The sequence below is a fragment of the Helianthus annuus genome, chromosome 4 (assembly GCF_002127325.2).
Source record: "Helianthus annuus cultivar XRQ/B chromosome 4, HanXRQr2.0-SUNRISE, whole genome shotgun sequence".
In the NCBI taxonomy this organism is placed as follows: domain Eukaryota; kingdom Viridiplantae; phylum Streptophyta; class Magnoliopsida; order Asterales; family Asteraceae; genus Helianthus; species Helianthus annuus.
The window spans coordinates 22,309,362-22,319,462 of record NC_035436.2 but is presented as its reverse complement, the minus strand read 5'-3'; the positions used below and the strand labels follow the sequence as shown (position 1 = coordinate 22,319,462).

The window sequence follows — 10,101 nt, the reverse complement described above, 5'->3', positions numbered from 1 at the left end:
GCTTTTGCTTTTAACAATTTTTTGATGTGTGGCTATGTAAAAAAAAATTATGAATTATAAAGTGTTCCGGAGTCTTCATACTTCGGTCAAAGTCAAAAAACATAAATGCAAATTTGTACATAAGATAAAAAAACATAATTGGAAATCAGAACAAAATAAAAGTACCCATGGTATCTTAACCAACCTGCAACAAAAGGCAATAACAAATAAAGCAAGCCGACAATAACCTTCCACATGAATATCTTCAAGGCGTCATAGCAGGAGTCTTCACAATCACCATCTACCAGGTCAGCATATCAACTATCATTCGGGATCATCTGGAAGCTAACTATTGCAACAACAAAACCAAGTAGATAAGCTATAAGACAACCATCTAGAATCTTTCCAAAACACTAGTTGGCTAAGTTGACTAACAGTTCACAGATTTGACTTTTTAAAGTCAAAATATGCATTACAACCATGTATTTCAAAATATTTGTTCGCTAAGTTGACTAACTATTCGTAAGATTTGACTTTTTAAAGTCAAATAAGACATTACAAGCATTTAAAACATTTCTAAAACACTAATTGGCTAATTTGACTAACAATTACAGCTTTGACTTTTACAGTCAAACAAAGCATTAGACAAATCTAACTATAAGTGTCAGCAACAATTGTTTATGAAGTAATAAATATAGTAGATACAAAACAAGAGTTCAGCTGAGTAATAAATTAATATTCTTATTATGTTCTGTATTGGAAACGGGTCAAAACTTATCGTTTACGTCATAGTAGGACGGGTAGGGAAGTTTATCATAAATAAAAAGTTCACATGTGCTCAAAAGATATAATTTTAAGTTAGGGGAGAACTAGGACTGGAAACATTGTTTTGTATACCTTAATAACTCAATTATCATAATCAGAATGTGCTCAAAAGATATAATTTTAAGTCCGGATGCATCCAATCCCATAATGTATCATCATAATCAGAATCATCACCATTCTCATGTTCAAAAGTTGTAGCAGCTAATTCTGTACTTGCGTCAACCATAAGAGGAGGAATATCTTCTCTTGACACACGAGTCTCTAGCTCACTAGCTTGTGCAAGAGAACCTAACATATCTTCATTAGGCTCACACCAGTAAGTGCTACCATTAGTTTCACTGTGTTCTTCATCGAAGTCATATACATCCCTTGGAACCGTATTTACAACATAATGCAAACCATCGACTATAGGGTCTGGTACATAGAACACCTGTTTCACTTGTGAAGGCATGACAAAAGGATCATCAGAATAGCAAAGCTTATTCAAATTAACGCATGTTAAGCCGTAATCATCTTTCTCAACTTGGTACCACTCACAATGAAACAATACAACTCTAAACTTTGACCAATAGTCAAGTTCAATTATGTCTAAAATTCTACCATAGTAGTCAACATTCCCAACCGCTGGATTTTTGTCCCGAGAACTTGCAAAGCTAGGAGTTAAAGTTGTAACTGAAACACCGCTATTTTGAGTTTTACAGTTAACATCTCTTGATTTGGGATAAAACTTATATCCATTGGCATAATGTAAGTGCAGTTCCTGCCGGGTAACTGTCGCTTATCAGTTCTGGTCAACCAAAGCAGAAGTCCAAGTTAAAGTCAACCATAACGAAGAATTCAAGACCACATGAAGACCTGCATTGATCAAGGGGGAGTTGTTAATGCACTTTGGGTGAAAAGTGCATGGCTTCCAATATTTAGGGTCTTTATTGAACAAGTGTCCAAACTTGTTCCCTAAGAAGTTCCTAGGGAGAATTTGTTCCTAAGAAGTTCCTAGGGACAACTTGTCCAAGGTTTGAAAGAGTTTTTGTTAGTCAGAGTTTTGTTCCCTAAGAAGTTCCTAGGGAGAATTTGTCCCTAAGAAGTTCCTAGGGACAACTTGTCCAAGTTTTGAAAGAGTTTTTGTTAGTCAGAGTTTTGTTCCCTAAGAAGTTCCTAGGGAGAATTTGTCCCTAAGAAGTTCCTAGGGACAACTTGTCCAAGTTTTGGGAAAACTTTTGTCTGAGTTTTGGTGGAGAATTGGTTTGTCCGAGGTTTAGTCCTAGCCTATATATATGTGTGTATTGTGTAGATTAGGGCAACGATTCAGAGAAAGCTTTGTGCAACTCTTGCAGCTGGGTGCACCTCTCCCACTCGTTCATCCTTCTGTGTGAATTCTAGAGAGAGAGAGACTATGTGTTAGTGAGAGAAAGCTAGGGTCAGCTTGTAGATGATGTATACTCCTTTGGTTTGTGTAATCTGTGATGACTGATTCATAATAAAGAGTTCATCATCTACATATTTCTATCTTGTTCTTCATATTTTGTTCTTCTTGTCTTGAATCAAGTGCAATGTTTGATGTTCGTCATCGATCCGGTGCTTTCACAGTGGTATCAGAGCATGGTTACCGATTCAGAATGGTCTAACAGCCTTCCGAATCACCATTGCTCTTGATTTGATGTTTGTTTCCGCCAGACATCTTGAAGACCTGAAGATTTTGGTCCAGATATGAAGATATTCGAGCTGTGTTGAAGAAAACTGCTGGGTTTTTGGAGATCTAGGGTTTTGATCCATAAAAGGATTGTCTGAGTTTTAAAACTCTGTGTTTGTGTTTCCGGGGTTTTGGTGAACTAGTGTGAAGTCACACTAGGGAGATAGTCCGGAGATTGGTTACTGGATCTGAGTTTTTAGAAACTCTTACTTGTTCTTCTGAGTTTCAAATTTTCAACTCCTGTCCGAATTTTAAACCTCTTTATTAGTCCGAACTAACAACCTTTGTCTGAGTTTAAAACTCTGAGTTGATCCAAAAATTGTTCCGAGTTTTAAACTCTAGGTCCGAGTTTATTAGTCCAAACTTTCAACCCTGAGATTGGTTATTAGTCTGAGTTTTCAAATGTTCTGAGGTTTTTTAAGGTCTGAGGTTTACTTGGGTCTGAGTTTTAACACAAGTCGGTTATTAGTCTGAGTTTTCAAATGTCTGAAGTTTTATCTTGTTCACACCATGTCCGAGTTTCAGTGCTAAATGATCTGTATTCCGAGTTTACAAACCAATTTTGATTTATTCAGTTCAGGTCCGAGATTTATACCGAGAGTTTCATCAGTTTTTAATCAGGTCCGAGCTTCTTTTTGTTTTAAAAAGGTTCGAGTATTTTTGTTCTAATTTGGTCCGAGTGAATGTGGGTTAAACGAGTCCGAGACTTATACCGAGCTTGACTTCTCAATCTCAAAAGGTTAAGGTCCGAGTTTCAAATACTTATTTATCACATTTCCAGCTCTGAGAGTTTACTGTGTGTATCTGTCCGAGGTTATAGACATTATACCCTCTGTCTCCGAGTTTTAGTCTAATCTGGTCCGAGTTCTGACCTTCACAAGTCTCCGAGGTTTATCGATAATTTATGTCTCTGAGTTTCTTCAAATGTTTGGTCCGAGGATGTGTTTGATCTCAGAATTCTTATATATGTGTGCAGTGGGTCCGAATATAGAGTTCCGAGTTTTGGATTATCCTCTGAGTTTTGATCAGTGAAAATATGGTTCTCTTTCTGTCCGAGTCTTGATCTATTATTAAACTGTTTTAAAGTTTTTTAATATGTCCGAGTTTCCTTTAAAAGTTCCATATTCCGAGTTTTGAAAAACATTTCTTCTGAGTTTTCCTTATAAAATTTACTGTCCGAGGTTTAATCACTGTAAATGTCCGAGTTTTTAAGTTGTATGCTTTCTGAGTTTTATCTAAAACTCTGTATCTCCAAGTTTTACACTAAGTCCGACTTTTGAGTTTATTCAAGGTTTGTCTTGTTAATAGATCTCGAGAGTTTTACACTAAGTCCGACTTTTGAGTTTATTCAAGGTTTGTCTTGTTAATAGATCTCGAGTCCGATTTTTGTCTGTCCGATTCCGAGTTTTGTAGTTGGGTCGAGTTTGTTTAAGATACAGTTGGATCTCCGAGGTTTGGAAAGTTCTTATGTTAATTCCGAGTTTTATCTCTTTTTCAGTCATGTTCCGTCTTTTGGTTAAAACTGTGCTCCGAGTTTTACAACAAGTATAACCAAGTTTCTTAAACCAACAAACAGTCTCCGAGGTTTGAAAGTTCTGTATTTTGAGTTTTCTTTACCTCTTTGATGTCCGAGTTTTTAATAGTGCTGGATCGAGTCCGACTTTTACAGTTAACTGAAGTCCGAGTTTTGAGTTAAAATTTTGTTCCGGTTATAATTTCTGATGATATGTGGTGGCTGGAAACACATGTTGCGGCTAAGGTTACGATGAGTGGATAGTTTCTGGTGACGATTGATGATGGAGGTTAAGATGGTTTCAGCGAAGTTAGCAAGGTGTCGGTGAGGTGTTTATTAGCCGGGGATTTTAAAAGGTGATCCGAATTCGTTTGTTGTTCACCGGAGATGTTGTCTTCCTTTGGATGTTGTCGGCTAGGGTTTTGGTAATTGCAACCTGCATGGGCTTGAGTAATAATGGGCTAATGATTAAGGAATGGCAGCTGGTGATATCATGGAATGCATATGTATTTTCGATGGATCCACTAACAAATGTGAAAATGTTTGTTATTTTGGGTTTTTCGGATTTCTTTGTTTGTTCGAATTCCTTTGTACTCTAAATACTGCTCAGATGATCTGATCCGAGGTTTCAAGAGCTTTCGGGTTTTACGAGTTCCGGATTTTCTAGAATTCCAGGTTACCTGGGGTACCGGATTTTTAGCTAAATTTATAAGTTTGTGTTGTTCGGAAGTTTCGAGTTGTGCATGTTTCGAGTCTTTCTAGTTATTCCGGGTTACCTGGGGTACCGGATAACTAACTAAGAGTCAGAATTATGCTAGTTTGAAGACTTGAAGTCGGTTTCGGATTATCGAAAAGTTTTATGGTACTTATGTTGTCCGGATCAAGTGAGGAGTTGAAGAGAATACGACTTGCTTGGATTTTTGTATTGTTTACAAAGAAAAAGGGGGAGTAAAAATTTTGAACTTCCTGTTTTCTTTGTAAACCAAAAGCTCGTAGTGCTACAATCGAAACAAGTTCATGTTCACTGTTTTTGAGATTAACTTAGTGTTAATCTTACCGGTGGCAAAGTGTAACAGCAAGTTAGAGCTAGTGTATGATTGAGTTTTTGTCAAGTTTGTTCGAGGTTCAATCAAGTGTTGACGTGATGAAGCAAATTGTTCGTTTGGCAACTAGTTGAAGGTCATGTCTTTATAGTATGCCGGTTAGAGTAGAGAAGATTAGTCTTCTTGGTACCTCTTCCAAGTTGGTGACTGATCGGATTCTCGAAATAGAGGTTCTTACATTGAGGGGGAGATCAGAGACGAAAGTCATCGGGTAATTGGTGGATTTGTGAAGATACGAGATTGGATCTTGAAGATTCGAGATGAAATGATTTCAGACACTCGGTTGAAGACTCTGATCAAGATGGTGGATGTACTTTTACAAAGTTTAGTTTGTTATTAACTTATCGAACTGAGCTTCATGTCTTTGTGAAGTTTGAAGTGTTCAAGGTTGGGCATTGGAAATCCAATGTTTCTTTCTGCTACCGGTTAGGTTTGAAGATTAATGTATCGAGCGATATTCCTACATGTGGTTGTAGGTCGGTTCGCGTTAATTTGATTCGGGAGTAGTTTGAGGGGGAGGATCTATAGTGTTCGATGTTGGATTCTTCGGGTTTCTCAAAGCGGCCTTAAGTGATCGTCAGCAAGTCTTTAATTAGAAGGGTTGAAGATCGCTGTGCTCTACCTAAAAGATCAAGTCTCAGCCAAAGTTGAAAGCTGACATGATATCTTCAGTTAAAGGGGAGTCTCTAAGTGCAGTATCCGTGATTGAAGATTATCGATGCCACACAGAACTAATGCAACAGTTAAGGGGGAGACTGTAAGTGCAGTTCCTGCCGGGTAACTGTCGCTTATCAGTTCTGGTCAACCAAAGCAGAAGTCCAAGTTAAAGTCAACCATAACGAAGAATTCAAGACCACATGAAGATCTGCATTGATCAAGGGGGAGTTTGTTAATGCACTTTTGGTGATAAGTGCAAGGCTTCCAACATTTAGGGTCTTTATTGAACAAGTGTCCAAACTTAGTCCCAAGAAGTTCCTAGGGACAATTTGTCCCAAGAAGTTCCTAGGGAGAACTTTTGTCTGAGTTTTGGTGTAGAATTGGTTTGTCCGAGGTTTAGTCCCTAGCCTATATATATGTGTGTATTGTGTAGATTAGGGCAAACGATTCAGAGAAAGCTTTGTGCAACTCTTGCAGCTGGGTGCACCTCTCCCACTCGTTCATCCTTCTGTGTGAATTCTATAGAGAGAGAGACTATGTGTTAGTGAGAGAAAGCTAGGGTTTAGATCTTTGTGATCTAAACCAGCTTGTAGATGATGTATACTCCTTTGGTTTGTGTAATCTGTGATGACTGATTCATAATAAAGAGTTCATCTTCTACATCTTTCTATCATGTTCTTCATATTTTGTTCTTCATGTCTTGAATCAAGTGCAATGTTTGATGTATGTCATCGATCCGGTGCTTTCACACATAATACCCATGGTATCTCTTAGTCGTAGGACTGGGACCCTTAGCAAGCCAAAAAATATGATCCGCAACATTATTATTTATTACTTTGTCTTTGAACCAACTGGCAAAGTCGTGACTATGGTTTTGTGCTTGTGCCCATCTACTTTGTCGGGGTTGACTTTTAATATAAGCTTCATGCTCACTGCAACATCATTTAGACAAATATGTCATGAATATGAAATAACCGGTACTAAAATATAATTTGAAGGGAAATAGAGGCTGTGAATTGGTTACTTACTTGATATAAACATCAACTTCTGCACAATCAGAATTGAATAAGGCATAACGATGTGCTTGTTCCCTTAACTGAACGTCTAAAGTGAAAACTTTGCCCTGCCTTCGCTTTTCACCTCCCAAAGGATGGCCACCATTCACAAATACTGGATCATCCAAATTATTTTCTTCCTCAAAATCATCGCCATTTTCTGCCCCCTTACCATGACTTGCATTTAATCCATGCATATAACGTGAACAAAAATTCAGACATTCATCAATCAAATACCCTTCTGCTATGGATCCCTTGGGGTGGCTCTTGTTCCGCACATATGACTTCAACTTGCATAAGTATCTCTCCATAAAAAACATCCATCTATATTGAACAGGTCCTCCAAGCCTAACTTCATTTACTAAGTGGATGGGCAAATGAACCATTATGTCAAAAAAAGATGGCAAGAATATTTTCTCAAATTCACACAATGTTTGTGCAATGTCTAATTGTAATTTTTCAAGCTCCTCAGGCTTAATTACCTTGCTACACAAGCTCCGAAAAAAGGCACCTAACCTCCTCAAAGGGACAGCAACATGTTTTGGTAATGATTTTCTGACAGCAACTTCAAGCAAGTAATGCAAAACGATGTGCGCATCATGACTCTTGTAACCCGAGAATTTCTTTTCTGAAGAATGAACACAACGGGCAATATTAGACGCACACCCATAAGGTAATTTTGTTTCCTTAAGAACACGACAAAAATTAACTTTCTCCTTTGAAGACATTGAAAAACACTGAAGCCTTTCTTTGATGCCGAGTTCCAAGATATCAAATCGAGCTTTTGGGTGATCTTTTGACTTCCCACTAATATCCAACAAAGTCCCTATCACATTATCACATATATTTTTTTCAATGTGCATCACGTCAAGATTATGTCGACATTTATTGAATTGCCAGTATGGCAGTTCAAAAAATATTGACCTTTTCTTCCATGGGCAAGTGTTGTCATTGTTCTTCTTTTGTGTCTTTCCAAATAGATTTTTAAAGCCACACAAGCCATTCAAAGCATTAACACCTAATAGAGGTGTTGGAGAAAGCCTCTCCTCAATATGCCCATTGAAAGCACTCTTATTACGTCGCCATGGATGTTGAGCATCCAAAAATCTTCGGTGATCCATATAGCATGTTTTCCTACTATGTTTCAAGTAAAGTGAGCTAGTCTCGTAATTACAACATGGACATGCAAATTTTCCCTTTGTTTTCCACCCCGACAACATTGAGTAACCTGGAAAATCACTAATTGTCCACATTAATGTTGCATACATTTTAAAGATCTCATCTTTAGATTTGTCATAAGTCTCTAACCCATTATTCCATAATTCTTTGAGTTCCTCAACTAAAGGTTGTAAAAAAACATCTATGTTATTACCTGGAGATTCAGGTCCAGGAATTAACAAAGACAATATAAAGTATTCTGGTTTCAATGACATCCATGGAGGCATATTGTAGTTGATCAACACCACAGGCCAAGTGCTATGAGTACTGCTCATTGTTCCGAATGGATTAAATCCATCACTTGACAACCCTAACCTCACATTTCTAGTTTCCTTTGCAAAATTTGGATACAAAGAATCAAATTCCTTCCAGCTTTGTCCATCAGCAGGATGTCGTATATTTCCATCTTTAGGAAGTCCTTCATCATGCCAAGTCATATGTTTTGCTGTTTCAGAACACATGAAAAGTCTTTGTAACCTCGGTTTTAAAGGAAAATGCCACACCACTTTGGCTGGAACTTTTGAAGATGCCTTAGAATCTTCACTATAATGCTCGTTCGGTTGTTTCCACTTAGAGGTATGGCAAATGCGGCACACTTCAGCATGCTCATCATCTTTCCAGTAAAGCATACAATCATTAGGACATGCAGGAATCTTATTATAATCAAGCCCTAAATCCCTTATGATTTTTCTAGCTTGAGTAAAACTAGCTGGAAGCTTTGCCTCTGGAATCATCTCTTGTAAAAGTTGAAGAAGATCATCAAATGCCAAATTACTAAGCCCATGAAGGGTCTTATAGAGAAGAAGTCTGACAATGAAAGATAGTTTCGAAAAACTTTTACATCCAGGAAACAACTCTTGCTTTCCATCTTCTACCAGCTTATAGAACTTTTTGGCGTCTTCATTTGAACCTCCTTGTACCGTACTTGTTTCCATTACAGTGTCTCTAAACCTATCATGCAATAATTCATTAAAATTGTCATGCATACCATCTCCAATATCATCTATGCCGGTATGAATCCTTGTTTGTGAAGGAGTTTCTCCATGAAAAACCCATACATAGTAGTCTTCTACAAATCCGTGTCCTTTCAAGTGATCAAATACTTCATCTCTTCGATACCAATAACGGTTTATACATCGTTTGCAAGGACATAAGATTTGAAATCCTTTTGCCGCCTTAGCAAATGAAGCATTAAGAAATTCTATAACTCCGGCTTCAAATTCAGGTAACCGTCTAGGTAAATACATCCAACCTCTAACATTTTCCATGTCTCTGGTATTCAGAAGTTAACAGCAAATTCTGTCATATAAATACATGCTTTAGCAAGTATCAAATATCCACTAAATATTAGCAAAAGATAAACACACGCATACACCTTCAATTCACATGTCATATCAAATCCAAATACACAAATTACATTTAACATTAGAAAAAGATATACACCTTAAAATAATCCTTTGACCCATTTGCTTACATTTAGAAAAGAAAAGAAAAGATTATATCAGGTAATTAAACTTATCAAACATAATTACAAATTATTATAAAGTTTGTCAAACTTTAAGTGTAATTAACATGTAATATTTTATAATAAAGCAAATTAGCAAATTCATTGAATTCAACATGTAAACAGTCATGAATAGATTCAGTGACATGTGTAAGGCCTCCTAATCCAAGATCTCACTCAGCTAAAGCAACCAACAGGTGTGCGGAATCCACCTGATGATCAACCACTGTAGATGAAACACAAGAATGCAAGGATTTGAGAGAGAAATCAAGAATACACTGAGTATTCTTGATGAAGATGAATGACGTCACTCACACAAAGCGCCGCCAGACAAAACACAATGATTAAGGCACAGAGATTCACACAGAAATCGTTACCTTGTCTATTCCATATTAAAGTATATATACAAGGTGAAACCCGGACTTTCAACACTAAATAGAAATCCCGGACAAAACATAAAGCACAAAGCAAGCACAGAGTTTTTGCTACAAAACTCAGACAAAGTCTAGTCTATACAAACTCTGACTAAACAAAAACTCTGACTAAACATAATCTCT

At 37.2% G+C, this 10,101-nt stretch overlaps 1 protein-coding gene across 1 annotated transcript; it reads right to left on the bottom strand.

Moving 5' to 3' along the window:
* Positions 1-898: 898 nt before the first annotated feature.
* On the bottom strand, positions 899-9,308 carry LOC110933051. Its single transcript, XM_022176293.1, has 3 exons — positions 6,796-9,308; positions 6,603-6,699; positions 899-1,564 (listed from the first exon to the last, which is right to left on the bottom strand). The coding sequence occupies exons 1-3, from the start codon at positions 9,306-9,308 to the stop codon at positions 899-901; spliced, it is 3,276 nt and encodes a 1,091-aa protein (XP_022031985.1).
* Positions 9,309-10,101: the final 793 nt, after the last annotated feature.

Bases quoted from the DNA above. Each gene is read 5' to 3' on its own strand.
- LOC110933051 (XM_022176293.1), bottom strand. From the start codon at position 9,308: ATGGAAAATGTTAGAGGTTGGATGTATTTACCTAGACGGTTACCTGAA. The intron at 6,700-6,795 runs GTAAGTAACCAA...ATGATGTTGCAG, and splicing joins GAAGTTGATGTTTATATCAA to TGAGCATGAAGCTTATATTA. The intron at 1,565-6,602 runs GTAATAAATAAT...GTTACCCGGCAG, and splicing joins CCAGTTGGTTCAAAGACAAA to GAACTGCACTTACATTATGC.